Genomic DNA, 18,018 nt, shown 5'->3' on the forward strand with positions numbered 1-18,018 from the left:
GGGGCGATCCCCAAATACTTTGTTTTGTCAGAGTCCCCAGTGATGACAGGAACGTGACTAGGAAGATATGGAAGCCAACTTGAGTATCCCACTGGCTAAGTCAGGAACAATTCAAGCACCGAAACTCATAAGAGCAACGGATTGCAACTTGCTAAATTAAAAGGGGATTCCACAAGTGTGTCATTTATATATAGCACCAAGTCAGGGAGTATGGAGGGTGGGTAAGGAATGAGCAAGGCATGGTCTCCAGGAATCCAAAGCTTTATTAATTATAAAAAGAGGGAACAGAGGAACGTGGAGGGGTCCAGCAGACCTGCTTTCTGTCAGGCAGCCAAAGTCGTTAGTGCAGCAAATGGAAACCATGGGCCACCTGACAGGACGCACTCAGGGAAAAACCAATTCCATTTCTGGATATTCTGAGCAAAGGGGACCCAGTCTGGATTCTATTGAGAAATGCACCAGATAAATCCAAACTGAAAGCTACCTTAGAAAGTCAGGGTGCTCTGAGGAGCTAACTATTCCAAACTGAAAGAAACAATCGGAGGGTACTTTTGACTCTGCTCTGGATGAGGCCTCTGTGGCTCTTGAGTGACATCTGTGTAATGGATGGTGGCAACAGAGCTGTGTAGACCCCTGAGGGCAGGGAGCAGGGAAAGGACAGTGTGCTAAGGAGCCGCTGCTCACACTGGGGCCTGCACTCTAGTCACCAGTGTAGTCCGGACACTCGGACGCTGAGTCCCTGGGTCTGGGCAGGCCTGGGATTTTGCCTCCCTCATCGGCATCCAGTGATGTCATGAAGCTGCCAGGAACCACACTGGATGCAGTGAGGACCTGGGGAACCAGTGGAGAGCATCTCTCCCAGCCTCAAACACCCTCCCTGCTGTTTCTTTCAGTTCCAGACTTGTTTTCCTCTGGGAACCAGCCCCTCCCAGCTCTGTGCTTTGAGTCAGTGGGTTCTCGTCACAGGCATGAACCATTCAACCTGGATGTGCGGCAGCCCATCCACCAGCCACTGTGGAAGGTTCAAAGCTCATCCTGAGCCCTAGCTAGGGGGGGCAACTCTGAGGCCGCAGAGCTCACACAAACTGCAAACTGTTTCTAGAAACATCTCAGGCCCGATCTTTTGCTCTGTAACTCCCAGAAACCTCGAGGTCTTTTTGATTCCACCACAAAGCAGCTTGTAAGCTGAGACAACTGGATTAGTCTTTGCCATGGTGTCCTCACCGATATGGCAGGGTGCCCGCTATCAGTGGGTTGAACAAACGACAGTAACCACACACTACTCTTTATACCACACCCACCATGGAGTAGATACTCTTAGCTCTCAGCTGTCCAACTCTGGAAGTCCATGGAGCCACACAGATAAGAGAGGACATTTCTAGTCAGTTTTAGGTCACCCTCTGTATCGGGAGCGGCTTAACAGGGTGAGATTGGTGGAGGAGAAAGCTAAATGTTTTGCTACAGACCACTATCCTCTTGGGGTTCCACAAGTCTCTGCATAGCCTAGCTACTCAATTCATAAATAATTGGTTCCCATTCCATACTGGGTTGTTTATATAGAGATATAAAATGAATGAGCAACGTTACAGGTTCACGAAGTACCTGTTTCACAAGCCCAGGCCTGTGAGCAGAAACCTCTCAACTGTCTTTATTCTACTGCCATCCTGTGGCTGACCTGTGCCACTGCAGCACCGAGACGCCGATGCTGCTTGAGATCTGTGGGATCATTGTCCTCAGTCGGGCTCCTCAGGGGGCGGCCAGCCCAGGCAGAAGGGTCCCACCAGTGGAAGCAAGGCTGAGCATCACCAATCTTGAATTGACTTCTGTTTGATGAACTTCAAGGACAGATAATACAGGGACAGGAAGCCACAGCTGATGCCAATGACGATGAGGTAGATCGCGTAAAGAGGATGTGAGTTCAGGTCCATGGCAGTGACCATCTGCAGACACAGACATTTGGTGAGCACCGAAGGATGCTGTCCCCTCAGCAGCACTTGAATTGAGAACTCCCAGCCCTTGCTACGTACCGTGTCTCCGGGGATGGAGAAGGTGAGGTTGCCGATCTGCGTGGTGTAAATGTGTCCATTAAACTGAATCTGCATCAGCCCTGAGAAGCACCACCGAAGAAACGAAATCTTGGAAATCCATGCAGGTACTGAAGACAGCAAGAGTTATGTTATTCCAAGTGTTAGTCGCATGGTCTCTGCTGCCCTGAGCAAGTCTCGGACTGCTCCTGGAGAGAAGAGGCATTCCGGCTGTGGCCAGTAGAGTCCTTTAAGGACCAAGGAGCAAAAGAGACAAGGAGTAACAGCTGTGGCTGGGGACACTGTGCTGAGGAGGCCGAGGACGGGTGACTTCCATGTTGGATTGCTACCTAATCTGGACAGTCATATGCCATACACTGCGCGTGCTCAGCTTCACAGGGTACTCAGACAACACCACACCAGAGACCTTGACCCTGGGGAGCACTCTGCTGGGAGAAGAGGACTCTGATCCTGGGGAGCACTCTACTGGGAGAGGAGGACTCTGATCCTGGGGAGCACTCTGCTGGGAGAGGAGGACTCTGATCCTGGGGAGCACTCTACTGGGAGAGGAGGACTCTGATCCTGGGGAGCACTCTACTGGGAGAGGAGGACTCTGATCCTGGGGAGCACTCTACTGGGAGAGGAGGACTCTGATCCTGGGGAGCACTCTGCTGGGAGAGGAGGACTCTGATCCTGGGGAGCACTCTGCTGGGAGAGGAGGACTCTGATCCTGGGGAGCACTCTGCTGGGAGAGGAGGACCCTGACACTAGTGAGCACTCTACTGGGAGAGGAGGACTCTGATCCTGGGGAGCACTCTGCTGGGAGAGGAGGAAGCTGCAACGCCTGCCCAGATGTTGGCAAAGGCTGGTTTCAAAGCCAGAAAACAGCCTCATGGGCAACACAGTAAGAAGGGGCTGGAGGCTTTATAAGAGCTGGGGTTTGGAAGGCATTGGGAACTAGCAGCTCTGAGAGGCTTTGAACAAGGAGAGGACAGGAACTTGTCCTTCAGAAAGCTCACTCTGAATAGGTGAACACTGCAAAGGTCACCAAAAGACCAGATAGTGTCAGTGGCTCTGGGTTCAATGATGAGGGCGGGGCTGGGATGAAACAGAGGGAGCATTTAGGCCTGGCTCATTGGTCACTGTGGTGGGAGGGAGTCAAGAGACCTCTGGGTGTGCGTGACGGGCTGTGAGGAAGTGACAGCCGGCAAAGGCCTGGAGAGGCCTGACAGATGAAGACTTAAGCAGCCACTGAGGCCTACAGAGGCCTGGCTAAGCAAAGAGGGGGCAGGCCTCACCTATCCACAGGTTGTTCAAGTTTATCATGAAGCCAGCTGTAAGGTAGAAGGAGTTGTAGAGAGCGTTGCAGCAGAAGGAGGACATGTGGAAGGTGGGCAGCATGGCAGAGGCGGCCAGGGCCATGGTCCTGCAGCAGAAGACCACCAGCCACAGGAGCATGAAGTGCAGGAGGAAGAGCTCAGGCACTGGCCGCAGGTTGGTCAGCCAGTAGATGGGCATCCCATAGATGATGACATAGGCACAGTGCTCTGGCAGCTCGCCGAGGACCTGCAAAGCACAGCCTTCGCTGGGACACGGAGCCGACACCGATGCTGGCTATCGTCTGAAGATGTTTTAAAGAGGATGCCGGCTCTCCTGCTCGGTGAGGGGTGGCAGGGAAGACCTCTGTCCCTGACCTCTCACCAAGCTGCCACTGCAGGAGCATTCCAGAGCTGTGCTCCATGGAGGTATACCCAGCTGGATGCCACCCTTCCTGCCCAGACCTAGCAGCCTTGTGGTTTTATAAGAGGCATAAACCTCCCGAACCTCTTCCTGGAAACACTTGCCTGCTCGCTCAGGGCAGTAAGCATTGCTTGATGTTGCCCACTTCTTCCTCTCTTAGTTCTGGCTGCCCAGAAAAGTACCCTTTCTGCTGCATAGCCCTGGGCTTTCTGGGAACAGTTTAATGACTAGCAAGTCTCTGAACCTCTTCTAGAGACTGCATGGCTGAGTGTTTCCGTAAATCTCTTTGCTGCAGTGTGTGCAGTGCCCCGTGGGATTTGCTCCTGGCCCTGACCTTGGCAAAGAAATAAGGACCAGCAGTGTACAGTCCGTCCTCCAGTTCATAGTACAGCAGCGAGCGCTCCGAGTGACCTGGAGATGGGGGAGAGGGAGGTGAATGAGTAAAGAGTGTGACTGAGGTCGCATCTCTTGTAATGCCGTGGGTGCCAGCGGAAGCACAGAGCTTGGCCTCAGTGCAGTGCCCAGGGAGGCTGTCCCACTGTCCCGATGTCTGGTGAGGAGGGCGGGTGACACTCACATTTGGAGACGACATCCAGAATGACATTAAAAGGAATGAGCGCTCCTATCATGAACAGGAGGGCTGCCATGTCCACGAAGGAGAGCAGCTTGTCTGCGTGGCCGTAGTAAAGGAAGCCAATGATGAGAGACATCAGGCAGGCTTCTGCTCCATGGATGAACAGGGTGGGCAAGTCCCGGAAGTCATTGGAAATCTGACGACTGAAAGAAAGGAAGGACGAGAAAAAAGAAATGTCAAAGGAACAACATATAAAACTCTGTGACCTTATCACCCGAAGCCTTATTTCCTCACGTGTACAATGTGGACTGAAATCCCACCATAGAGTCTCTGTGACGAAAGTGGGTGCTGACTATATGACCCTCGTTTGCAGCTGTCTTTCTTGTTTTGGTTTTGGGTGGGGTCTGGAGCTATGTAGCCCAGGGTGGCACTGAACTTGAGATCCTCTTGTCTCGTCTTCTCCCCAGCACTGGCGTCTCTGGCTGGCACAAACAGCAAATGATGAGTTTTTACCACCAGTAATGGTTTCACTTACAGAGGAAAACTAAATGTGTCATAAAGAGGTTGGCCATGGTGTGTCCCGTAAAGGTAAAAGCCTCCAAGTAAGGTGGCCATCCAAATGGACTAGACTAAATGATGTTTGACTAAACTGGAGAGCTCCGATCAGAGAGGAGGCAGAGACATGATGCTTTAGGTTAAATAGCTATTAACCATAGAGCTGGTCCCAGGTCTCTGCATGTGCAGACCCCCAGAAAGCCCGAGTGTGGCAGGCGCACGTAGCCTTTGTTGAGCATCTGCCCTTCCCAGGTCTGAGTGTCCTACATGACGATTTCCATGATCATTGATGCTAATGCAATTTCATTCTTGTTTACAGGATAAGAGCATCAGTGGTGAGGCATAGAAGATGGGGATGAGAGAGAGAGACAGAGAGAGAAGAGAGAGACAGAAAGACAGAGACAGAGAGACGAGACAGAGAGAGAGAAAGAGAGACAGAGAGAGAGAAAGAGAGACAGAGAGAGAGACAGACAGAGACAAGAGAGAAGAGACAGAGAGAGACAGAGACAGAGAGACAGAGAGAGACAGAGATAGAAACAGAGAGACAGAGACGGAGAGAGAGACAGAGATAGAGACAGAGACAGAGAGACAGAGAGAGACAGAGAGACAGAGACAGAGACAGAGATAGAGACAGAGAGAGACAGAGAGACAGAGAGACAGAGAGACAGAGAGAGACAGAGAGAGGTTGATTTACCGGATCAGGGTGGTAAACTGCTGTATCATCCCGGGCAGCTCAGGAGCAGTTCCACAGTTGGTGTCCTGTGTGAGGGTCTGGCTGTTGGGAACAGTATGTGGTCAGGCTGGGGCACACCAGATCTTCCCATCAGGCAGTCTTGGGCTTCCCTCAGTACCTGACTGCATAGGTGCCTGTGTTGAGCTTCTTTGCCTCAGCTTTCCACAGAAAGTCGTCAAAGCCTTGCACTTTTTCTAGGAACAAGGCTGCAAGCGAGCGAGCCTTCTCCATGGTGGCCACCTCCTGTTCTTTGCTGCGCCTGTCGATGCTCGTCAAGTCCACTGCAAGCAGAAGATGCAGGGCCATAGGCAACCCGGTCCCTGGAGCTCTCGGAGCTCTCCCCACCCTCTGGGAAGGAGCTGGTGCCATGCTCAGAGCAGAAAGGCAGAGACCTGGTCAGTCCCTGACTCTGTCTGATCTAAGCACAAATAGAGATGCCTTGGGTGGGCCATAGATCAGGAAGTGGCCAAGAGCAGAGGACCCAGCCCTACCCCACCCACCCGATCCCCCTCGTCATACAGATGGCAGGTGCCTTCAGAGCTGGATATGTCACCACATGTATACAGTAGTTCTAATTTCCGCTGTATATACATTTGCCTGGTGTTGTGAATTAACAATTTGGTCTCCCAAGTGACCAGGGTGCTGGGACCAGCCATATACAGTGTTCACTGCCCATGCTAAGTTTTGCCCCAGGGGAGGCTAGGGCAGTCCACCTAGCTGGGGGACCAGGTTACTGGGGGGGATCTGAGACGTTGCCAACCTGCATTTGGCAGTCCCACCCTGCAGTTATGAGAACGGGCTCTGCCTTCCTTCTAATGTCCCCGCAATGCCAGAAAGCACCAGGCCCGCCGGTCACAGCCAGGGCACTGCTATCCCCTGGAGACTCCAGGGCCATGCGTGACTGGGCTGTTCTCCCATTGTGTTCCCTCATCGGTCTGCATTGCACAAGAGACAAGCTTTTGGCGGGGGGTTATGAACCACACAGGACCCCTTTGTGCAGGGTATAGCTCAAATGTTACATTTGCTGGGCACCCCGTGTTCCACGAGAGCAACTCCTGCACTCCATATTAGTGACAGCCACCTGCCTTGGGGCTAGTAGACAAGGACCCAACCCTACTCCCTCCAAACGAAACAGAAAAAGAAAGTCTTTGTGTCTGCCATGGTTACTTGATTTTGGGCAGCCCTCCCAGGCTCATTCAGATTTCCCCTGGTAGCCAGGTTGGCAACTTCCTCTACCACCTTATCTGAGGACACTGGCCAGAGTGTGACAGCCAGAAGTCGGGATGGCAACCTGAGCATGAAAGGTGACCTGTATGGGAGTTCATTGAGGGCATGAGTTCACAGTGCAGGGAAACGAGCCAGGAGCCTTTCCTCCTGGGATAGAGGAGGATGCTGGGGTGACAGTGTGGGTGGAATGGCCTAGAGTCAAGGCTGAGGGCCAGGCAGGCCAACGGGAGCTCTGGGTCTGCTCCCACAGTTGTGTTAGAGCACAGTAGGCCAGGGCTGAGGCTCCTGAGCTAATCTGTGAAGATGGCGCTGACCTTGACGTGACAGGACCCCATGAAGGTCAGCACTCTGCCGTCCAAGTCACCTAGGGACTGGATGAGTGCTGGCCACTGCTCCCCAGGCTCAGGTATAATCGGCCACTTGTTTGATGGTATTCCTTAGCACCCTTGATGGGTTTTACAGGCAGGTGCCCTGAAAAAGCCACTGTTCCCCATGAATGAAGTAGTTTAAGGTGTTCTGCATGAAAGATTGAGTACCTGAGACTCCAAAGAAAGCTAGGGCAGTGACCTATCGAGCAGTCTGTATTCAGAGACTCATTGGCCCTGTCCTGGGCCCCTTTACCTATACAACCTGCCTCTGTAGAGCACAAAGGCATGCACGCATATGTACACACGCACACGCACGCACGCACGCACGCACACACACACACACACACACACACACACACACACACACAGAGCTTCCTACAGTCTGCATAAAGACTGCAAGTATACAAATGAATCTAAGATCTCCTGGATTATGTCCCCATTCCATCCGTCTGCAAACATCTACCCCTTCCTGTCCTTTCCTGTGTGGAGGGACAATTTGTCAGAAGACTGCAGTACTCGTGCCTTGCATTTGACACTGGCAAACTGAACAGTTTCCCATTTTGCATGCTACCACTTGGTCCTGCCTCCTCCTCCTCGGGGAGCGTGCATAACAGTATCCTAGATCTTTCTAGTTGTGTGTGTGTGTGTGTGTGTGTGTGTGTGTGTGTGTGTGTGTGTACAACAACATGCACGAGTGTTGTCTGTGTGTGTGTGTCTGTGTGTGAGTGTGTGTGTGTGTGGGTGTGTGTGTGTGTGTGTGTGTGTGTGTGTGCACTGTGAGTGTGTGTGTGTTTGTGAGTGAGTGTGTATGTGTGTGTGTATGTGTGTGAGTGTGTGTGTGTCTGTGTGTGTGTGCACGAGTGTGTGTGTCTGTGTATGTACGAGTGTGTGTCTGTTTGTATGTGTGTCTGTGTGTGAGTGTGTGTGTGTTGCTTTGTTTTGTTTGTTTGGAGGAGGAGGAGGAGGAGGAGGAGGAGGAGGACGTGGTGACAGCAGATGACTGTGTCCAGGCTCCAGGCCGCTGTCTTTACATCACTCACCGTAGAAGTCAGCAGGGTTGCTGTAGCGAGGGCAAGGGTAGCCAATTGATGTAAAGTACTGCACCATGTGCTGTGCCACCCCCAGGTAGACAGGGGTGCCAGACGTCATCAGAAGGACCAGGTCAAATAGCCTGAAGATGTCAGAGCGAGGCTGGTGGAGGGAGATGAGCACCAGTCTGTTGCCTTTGGCCAGGCGGGACAAAGTTCTCACCAGGTTGTGAGCGGTGAAGCTGTCGAGGCCGGAAGTGGGTTCATCCAGGATGAGGATTCCTGGGGGGTATCGCACAGGGAGCCCAGTGACCATGCCGGGCAGGTTGTAGGCTCAGGTCCTCGCCCCTCAGGTTCCCAGGCCTCACCTGGGTTCCACAGGAGCTGCACCCCGATGCTCACTCTTCGGCGCTCGCCCCCGGACACCCCACGTACGTATGTGTTGCCCACGCGGGTGTTGGCGCACTGCCGCAGCCGCAGCTCCGCAATCACGTCTTCCACCTGAGGGCAGGCTGAGCATTTGAGCGTCCAGGGCCTTCTTCACTTAATGCCAAGGAAGGCTTTCTGCGCTTCATTTCCTGCAGCATTGTTTTGAACTCCCCACCCCCCACCCCCACCCCCCACCCTTGTCCCCTGTCCCTGGTTCCGAGCAGATTCACATTGTGGACTAGGAATCAGACCAGATAATTGGCTTCCCACTCACAGGAAGCACCAGAAAACCTTACACAAATAAACACTCACTTGACAAGGTCTGGGAAGCGAACCCCTGACGCTAACTTTTAAATACACCAGCATGTAGGTTGGGTTGGTTTAACTATCCAGCTGAACTGGGTCTTCGGGTAAATCAGGGAAGTCTCAGACACCAGGGACACCAACCAGCCCACTGGTTACCCGTTTGTCTCGCTGGGCCTGAGAGAAGGTCTTGGGCAGGCGCATCTGGGCGATGAAAGTCAGGGTCTCTCTGACAGTCAGGTTGGGGAGCAGCTGGTCTTGCTGGCGCACATGTGCCACACACTTCCGTATCAGCTGAGGCGTGCTGGGTTGCCCGTTTATCCAGATTTGTCCTGATTTCATCTTGCCACCATGGTCTCTGCCTGTGATAACGTCGAGTAATGTGGCTCTCCCGCAGCCTGTAAACCCAGAGACATTCCTGAGGGCAGGGTTTCTGCAGGGCTTACCTGCCAACTACTTCCCCTTCCACAGCCCACTCTCGAAACACCAGGATTGCTTTTCAGAATCGACTGAGCTCAAGGGAAGCCCACACTGTTCTTAGATTTGGGTGGGACAGCCCAGCAGGTGCATGGTCAGACTTTTTTTTTTCCCACATCCAACTTGAGTGGGTGGGGACACGCTGACAAAGAGTTTTCTGATAGAAGGCTGGAGTCCTGACTGCTACAAGGCTGCTGTTGTACCTGGTACACTTTCCCTCTCCCACTACTAACCAATGGCTTTCTCCAAGTTGAGGCTAATTACACTACAAAGTGTAGCTATTTTTTTGGTAGAAAAAAACCTTGGCAGCATCTCATTCATCATTTGGCTCCGGCGTGGCTTTGTGGGAATGACTAATTTGGAGCGTTCGTAGCCTGTCGTTAAAGAATCCAAAACTACAACCTAGCCGTTTGGTGGTGGCACTAACCTTTAATGCCAGCACTTGCGAGGCAGAGGCAGATAATCTCTGTGAATTTGAGGCCAGCCTGGTCTAAAGAGTGAGTTCTAGGATAGCCAGGGCTAGGTAGAGAGACCTTGTCTCAAAAACAAACAAACAAACAAACAAACAAACAAAACCATCAAACAACCAAACTAAAAAACAAACCCAAAACCTAAAACCAAACCAAACCAGCCAACCAACCAAAACAAAACAACAAACAAATCCCCTCCCCCAAAAACCAAGCAAGCCCCCAAAACAAAACAAAACAAACAAATCCAAACAAACAAGCCCCCAAACAAAACAACCAAACGGGAAAAAAAAATCCTACAACCTATTTGAGAAAAATAATCAACAAGCAATGTGTAGGCTCCCAAACATCCATACCCTCCTCTCATTGTAAAAATCAGTGTCTTTTTTCCTCTGCCTTCAAAGAAACATCATCCCTTCATTCACGCTTGAACAACGGAACAATGCCTATTAATTTGGAAAAGTGAGCATTGTATGCATTCGATGGGGCTTTCCCTCCTGTAACTAATTTTGTTGTTTTGTGACAGGGTCTCACTATACAGTCCCAGTTGTCCTGAAACTCACTATGCAGACCAGGCTGGCTCCAATGCACTGAGATCACCCTGCTCCCTGCCTCTGCCTCCCAAGTGCTGGGATTCAAGGTGTGCACCGCCATACCTGGCTCTCCTATTAACTATTTTAACTGTGGGTGTGAACCCGCCTCAAGCTTGGAGAACACCCTCCTGTGTTCAAGCTGGAGACAAAGTCTGTCTGGTTCAGACAAGATGTTGGTTTCCCCACCTTGTAGGGTTTGTGGAATTAATAGCTTTCTTTTCCCCTCTTGTAAACAAGGCAAATGCCTATAGACAATATGTGATAAATCCTCCTTGACATATGCCACATGCTGCCTGCCATAGCCAAACAAACCCAAGGACCTTCATATACAACCCCCTTGCTTACTGTCCAAAGGCTTGGAGAGCAGACAGCTTGTTGGAGAGAGAGAGAGAGAGAGAGAGAGAGAGAGAGAGAGAGAGAGAGAGAGAGAGAGAGCTCAGCCCTGTTCACTGTTCAGCCTCAGACACTGATTTTGCGAGCGCAGGGGACTGTGCCAGCATTCACAGGTACCAGGGATCCCTAGTTAGAGGGCAGGAAGATCACATTTCCTAAGCAAAACTGTGGCAAAGGTAGTGGCAGACTTTCTAGCCAAGAGTGCCTGGTGCTCTTGGGCAAATGCTCTCTGAGGAGCCACAGCACTCAAGAGCCTTGTCTTGTGGCCACTGTCTCCTCACCAGGAACCTTATCAACTTCGAAATCCTTTCGTATGGCTGAGTCTACAGATCAAGTAAATGCTCAGAGCTAATGTTTTAGAATAATTTTTTAAAATTATTGTAATGGCTAGTGTGCATATTCATGTTCCTGTGTGATAGCGTTTAAAGTAATTAACATCACGGGATGTGCAGTGACTAGGTCTTTCTAAGAAAGCGTCAATCGTTTCAGTCACATAATCTTGAAGCCGAGTGAAGATGAACCTGGATGTTACTCAGGGTAAATCCTGCTCAGCCTCCGGAACTGAGCTTTCTACTTAAAAATCATGGCCGCTGCTGGCTAGAGAGCCCTGTGAATACAAATCCATCAATATTCAGCGTCAGGACTGAGCAGTGCCTCCTATGCCTCCTCGGTGCCCCAAAAGACATAGCGAACAGGAGAGGCTGTCAGACATTGTAAGTCCAGCTACCCTTTGCTTGTTTAGAACGGCATCACAGGGTCAGGGCCAGGGGCTGAATGAGCGTGCATGTTGTCTCAGTTACAAAGTGCGCTTACATATTGTGGCTTGTTTGATCTTTGGTTAGACAGTAAACAGCTCTATCAGAAGAGTGTAAAAGTTTGGAACAGATGTTCGAAGTGTTGAGCAATTTTTCCTTCTGGAAATGATTAATTAAAAGGTATAAAGTACGCCCTCTAATCCCGTGTAAAGGAGTCCCAGGAAGAATCAGACACAAGTGTAAGATCTGGCACTAGTTAAATTCCTGTCTTTGGGACACTCACTCAGAATGAGTGTGTGTGTGTGTGCGTGTGTGTGCACGCGTGCGTGTGCCATGTGTGCTCACAAAGAACACTAGAATCGTGCAGGACCAGATGATTGTAAAATCTTCTTCCTGATATGCTTCCAGACAGGAAGGGTGTAAGGCAGAACCAACATGGGAAACAAACCATTCTCCAAGCCCCTCTCATCTGCAAGGTTCTGTAACTTCAGGTTTGACCTGTGAAAGTGAAGGCCTGAGACACCCCGAGAATCTGGCTCTTTGCAGGCAGTCGGAGGTTATGCTAGGACTGTGGAGGGGACAGTGGTGACTTGGACCTGCCGAGTCATTGTCTGACCATGACCTGACTCTGGCTGAGCAGGCTCCTGTGCTTGGGGGAGTCTCTGAAAAGAACACTGTGTTCTAAAGCTGCTTGGGTATTGTCTTAGGCCAGTGTGAACTGCAAGCAGACACGGTGGCCAGAGCTGCAGGGAGCCTGGACTTTCACTCAGGTACACCGCAGCAGCAACATCCAGGAGTTGGTGGGTGCAGGAGGGGGCATTTGAACCCACGTCTGCCCGACTCAGAGCCTGTGATCTCAGCCACGTTACTTTCTTAGTCCAGAGTTCTGCATGCAGGATCCATGACTGAAGGCTGTTCTGTACCGTAGGGGAGAAAAGCCATTGTCCCCTGATGGTCTCTGTGGTACCTGCGCTCCCTATGATAGCCAGCATCTGTCCACTCCTCACTTTGAAGCTCAGATTTCGGATGCCCAGATCCCAGGAGTCCTGGCTGCCGCGAGACCTCCACGGTATCTTGAACTGAGCCAGCTGCTCAAACCAAGGCACCTGAGAGGCCATGTCCACCTGTGGGGAGAGGTTATCGAGTTCCTGGGACGCTGAGCCATTCAGAGGGCTTCAGCAGCTTCTAATGTGTAACTCCTCTCCCAGGAGACACCCCAGTACATAACACATAACACATCTTGAGGCATCAACACCCCAGTCCTACCAAACATGGCAGTGAGACCCCCACCACCCCATTCAAGTCTAGAGCTGAGGGGGGTGAGTGACCAGAAAGCACGTGACATACCAGAAAAACAGCAAGTGTTTCCCAGCTGCAAGTCATCACAATAATCACGTTCTATCATTATCCCATCTACCGTTCATTGCAAACATATGGCGTGGGTACTGCTGTCTACTGACCAGTTCAAAGCAATTAAGGAATTTACTCACGCTCTTACAGTTTGCAGTACGTGGCAGAGCAGAGAGGGGTTACAAAGTTGCTCATTCCTTTGTTTAGTTCACAAGCACAAGAGGGCTTGGGGATCTGAAGTTCAACATCCACTTGGGCAGCATGTGGTCTGCCCCTGGGGAAATGGGGGCTTGGGGGATCACTGACTTCTGACAAGGGCATTTCTGAGACCCTCCATGGTGGCCTTGGCATCCTGCAGGTTTTATTAGCAACAGGACAACATCTTTTTATTAAAATAAACCATAGGTAGGTACTTGGACAGATAAATGATAGACAGATGGATGGATAGATGGATGGGTGATATGTGGATGGATGGATGTTAGATAGATGATAGATCGATAAGATAGATAGATGATAGATAGGTAGGTAATAGATAGATAGATAGATAGATAGATAGATAATAGATAGAAAGATAAGTAGGTAGGTAGATAGATGATAGATAGATAGATAGATAGATGATGGATAATGATGGTAGATCTAAGTGGGTGAAATCTCAATAAGCGGTCATTTACTTACCAGCATGTTGTTCATGTCCTAGTTTTGATAATTACTATGTCGTTTGCCAGATGTTGACTTCAAGGGGAGCCCAACAGAGTGTCTCCACAAACACTCTGTTTTGCTATGTGTGTTTTCTACAGGCATGTTCATGCACATGTGTGTGTAAATGCACCTTGCACATGTGTGTGTGTGTGTGTGTGTGTGTGTGTGTGTGTGTGTGTGTGTGTGTAATCCAGCGGTAAATGGCACCACTGTCTTCCTTCAATATCTTCTACTTTACTAACCGGGAACTCACAGATTCAGATAGGCTGAATGACATGTGAGGATCCTCCTGACCCTAGTAGGACTGCAGACATGTGCCACCCTAGAGCAGATTGTTTTCTGTGGATTCTGGAAATCGGAGCTCAGGCACCGAGTGGGCCGTCTCCCTAGCCCCTTTGATCTCTGTCATCCAATACAGATATATAATATGTTCATATATGTCATACATTGTATAGCTATATATATGCTTGTATATACAAAGACATATATCTTACGTATTGATATACATATAATGTTATAAACATAAATATGTGTGTATGAATGTATACACAACCATATATATATATATATATATATATATATATATATATATATATGTTTTGTGTTCCAGAGATATTCCCCACAGACCTTCACAGTGAACCCCTCACAAGGGTTCTACCCTTTTCCAAACCTCTGGCTGCAGGTGGGGCTGGTACCCAGGGTAGACTGAACTTTATCCTTGGGGTTAGAGAACATACAGGACGGGCTCACCCTTCCTCCCCCTGAACATTCTATTACCTGATCACTCTTCTCCCCTGGACCCAGGCATGTGCCCCTACCTGGTAGGTGAGATCTCTGACCTCCAGAGTGTTGGACTGGCCACTGTAGGTGAAGTAGAGGCTGTTGTCACTTTCAGAGGAGAACACGCTGTCCTGGAGGCCCTGCTGGGAGACAGACAGGTGAGGGGCAGAGAAGCAGACAGGAGGGTACGAGACAGGCACGGGCAGCTGCTGGCATTGTGCTTGAGATGCCACACTGACAGGAAGTGGATCATGCAGGTGTACACCAGGGCTCTGAGAAAAACAGGACATGGACGGGGTGGCCCCAGGCTTTTCTAGGACAGCTCCAGCCCCAGAGACCCGCAGCCTCAGGCTGATGCCTGAATCTAAGCTGTTTAAGATGGGTGATCCCCCAGATTCCAGTGGGGAGATCTGAGCTGGGAGCCACGACATCCTTGAGAAGTGACTTCCATTTCTGAATCTGGCCGGATATCACCTAATTAGTGTCAAATAGACACAGCGTGAGAAAGAAACAGACCACAGCAGGTTAACTCGGGTGTCTGTGAAGATGTCTCCCCCAGGGAAGTTTGATCATATGATGATAAAAGAACTTCGTGCCACAAAGCCCTTGAAAAGCCTTTGGGGACATTTTGGAGGAAGCTCTGCCATCACCATTGTCATTGTCATCGACATTACCATCATCTCCAAAAGACTATAATGCTGTCGTTATATTTGTGTTTCTGGTGTGAGCATTTGATACATGTAGTCAGCAGGTAGTGGCCAAATGCAGCAAGCGCCTTCCCCATTTGTCATTTCTTTGCATTGGAAACAAATTCTTCTCTTCTGGTTGTTTTGTTTTGAAAGTAAACCTTTTATTTTATTTTGTGTGTATGACTGTTTCCCTGCACGCATGTATGTGCACCACACACATTCCTGGTACCCTCAGAGGTCAAAAGAGGTCACTGGTCCTCTGGACCTGGAGTTGTGAACCTGGTTGTTGTGAACCATTGTGGTGGGAATGGGACCCAGGTAGTCTCAGGTGCTCTTAATATTTGAGCATCTCTCCAGCCCATTCTCTGATCTTTATTTAAAAAAAAATATAATAACAATGGTCACCCCACTGTGCTTCAGGAACACTAGAATTTGTGTCTCTTATCTCATTTTGATGCCCAGGATTTGACTGCCACCTGTCCCTTAATGTAGTTCATCTCTCTGAAGTAGGAATATATTGAAGAAACGTGTGTGTGTGTGTGTGTGTGTGTGTGTGTGTGTGTGTTAGGGAATCAAATCCATGGCATCAAATATGCTAGACCAATCACAGTACTGACAGAACCCCAAAACCACATCCCGAGTCCCTGAGGTCTCAGATCTCAGTTACTTGAAAGGGATAGGAATGTGTTCTTAGATACTTGCGCTGATACAAAGTTTCCGTTGGCGTCAGGGGTGGAGGGGCTGCTGAGGGAGGAGAGCTCTCAGTTACTGTGCTACTGTGACTAAAGAGATGTGAAGACCCTGGGATTTAGACAGAAAGCACAAAGTGGAACACAGGGATGCAGTTGATTAGTTCCCAGCTCAACACTAACTCGCCCAACCCCACTGACCCTGCCCACGTGGAGAGTCTGGCTTTCCAGGAGCCTTGCAGACAACTCACCTTCCGGAAGGAAAAACAATCCTGTCTGGCTTGTGGATGACTTCTGTTCCATTTTAAAATATTTTCCTTGGCATCCAGGAAGGATTTGTTAGACTCTTCCTGAGGTTTTGACAAATTCTCTCTATTTTTCAAATCCTTAAATATCTATTCAGCTGACACCTTAATGAGCATGACTGTCAGAACATCATTTGAATTTGTGACAGGTGACACCCTTAAAAAGTGAAAGCTGGTTTATTTGTAGGTAACCAGCATGGCTCCTGCTGGGCTACAGTGTAATGTCTCCTCGTATTAACTTCTGGTTAAATTCCTGAGTCAGAAGCACAGACAAGTGGGAAAATCCAGAGGACACAAAAGGGGAGAAATGTGCAGAAAACGGTGGCTGGCAGGGACAAAAATAGCAAGTCTCCAGCCCAAGGCACATGCCTGGCCCTCTGTTGATGCCTCCAGACATGAGCTCACCTGCCTCTGCTGAGGGCTCAGGCTTTCTATCCCTGTCCCTGTCTGAAGTGTGAGGAGACCGGACCATAGGCCCTGCTGCCCTGGTACTCAATGCCAGAATTCCCTGTGTAGATGCCCCCAATCTCCTCCCTTCTCCCAGGCCACTTTCTGAGTATGGACAGTGCGGGTCTCTGGAGACCGCCTAAGAAGAATATAAATAGACAACATGTGTGGCCGCTGCACAAGTTCTTTGTAGAGTGAGATGCTGGTTGGGCAGAGAAGATAAGCAGGGCATGGACCGGAAGCCAGCTCCTAAGTTTTCTAAATTTGCATCTAGAGGTGAGTCATGTAGATTGACTGACAGCTTTTAAATACGGGAGCACAGGACACATCAGTATCAAATTTCCCAAGCCCCACAGTTGTCAGTGGCGGGCCATCCCAGGGCACACACAACAGTGGGACCTCCCAGGAGGAACTTGTAAATGGCAGAACCTAGGCACACTTTTGGATGTAGAATTCTGACAGCTCGTTGCCTCTTTAGCTGTGGTGACCGGAAGGGCCAAAGACTCCAACACTACCACTGGTTTTATATCCTATTCAGGAAGTGAGCATCAAGGTCCCAAGGGACAGATGTAGTAGGAGTTATTTCCCCATAGATGTCTGCCTCTCGGGGAATTCTGACAGCTGAGTTGGCTGTCACTGTGGTAGTAGGACTTGCTCAATCCCAGGCAACCTTGTCTCACCTAGAACAGGGGACTGTAGCTTCCCTGTCAGATGTGAGCCATCCTGTACTCATCTTTCTCTTCAGAAAAGTTGGCAGGGGGTAGAAGCTGGGGTGGAGATCTTCTCTGCTCTGTCTTCCCATCTTGCCTTCTGCCTTAAAGCCTGCCCACAGCTCCGTCAAAGGCCATTTACCAAGCAAACATTTCTCTGGGTAGATGAGGAAGGAAGCCTAGAAACTTCACTCCCTGGTCGCCCAGCTGCTCTCTGTTCGCCCCATCTCTCTCTCAGATCATAAGACTGCAAGCCTACAGTTCTGACGCTCCCAAAATAGCGATCTGTTGTTACCTCACCACTGTCTCTTGACTACGACTGAGATCCTTGGCCTGACGGTCACAGCGGCCAATGCTCTGTGATGGAATGTCATTTGAAAACCATCAATCCCGGTCACTCACCAGAGCATCATCTCCCTTCAGGAGCATGTCGCCGGGTGGGAAGTGACCCCTCAGAGGCCTCCTGGCTTCTGAACCTGCTCCCCTCAGCCTATCAACATGGAGGAGACATTCTCCTTGAAGTCCGGGTAGTGAACTAGGACTAATTCTGTGATAGGAAAGAAAGGTCAGTTTCTTGCCTCCACCCCGGGACTAGGTCACTCACTGAAGCATCCTGGAGTACAGTCCCGTTCCACAGCTGGGTCTCCTCTTTGGTCTTCTCAGCCATGACCTGCGGTGTTGTG

General features: G+C 50.2%; 1 protein-coding gene across 2 annotated transcripts; it reads right to left on the reverse strand.

Annotated features, from left to right (window-relative positions):
- Positions 1–1,802: 1,802 nt before the first annotated feature.
- On the reverse strand, positions 1,803–18,002 carry Abcg8 (ATP binding cassette subfamily G member 8). 2 transcript variants are annotated; one of them, XM_032908673.1, is made up of 13 exons: positions 17,940–18,002; positions 14,534–14,635; positions 12,634–12,790; positions 9,141–9,379; positions 8,618–8,750; positions 8,262–8,531; positions 5,745–5,907; positions 5,588–5,668; positions 4,342–4,541; positions 4,099–4,175; positions 3,323–3,590; positions 2,028–2,155; positions 1,803–1,940 (listed from the first exon to the last, which is right to left on the reverse strand). In XM_032908673.1, exons 1-13 carry the CDS (start codon positions 18,000–18,002, stop codon positions 1,803–1,805), a joined length of 2,019 nt encoding a protein of 672 aa, XP_032764564.1. The 2 variants fall into 2 exon arrangements, with proteins under 2 accessions (XP_032764564.1, XP_032764563.1); XM_032908672.1 differs by having other exon boundaries at positions 14,534–14,638.
- Positions 18,003–18,018: the final 16 nt, after the last annotated feature.

Source organism: Rattus rattus, chromosome 7 (genome assembly GCF_011064425.1).
Source record: "Rattus rattus isolate New Zealand chromosome 7, Rrattus_CSIRO_v1, whole genome shotgun sequence".
In the NCBI taxonomy this organism is placed as follows: Eukaryota; Metazoa; Chordata; class Mammalia; order Rodentia; family Muridae; genus Rattus; species Rattus rattus.

Coding starts and splice junctions, on each gene's coding strand:
- Abcg8 (XM_032908672.1), bottom strand. CDS start 18,002: ATGGCTGAGAAGACCAAAGAGGAGACCCAGCTGTGGAACGGGACTGTA. Junction 5,669..5,744: donor ACAGGCACCTATGCAGTCAG/GTACTGAGGGAA, acceptor TGTTCCCAACAG/CCAGACCCTCACACAGGACA. Junction 3,591..4,098: donor GTCCTTATTTCTTTGCCAAG/GTCAGGGCCAGG, acceptor TGTGCTTTGCAG/GTCCTCGGCGAGCTGCCAGA.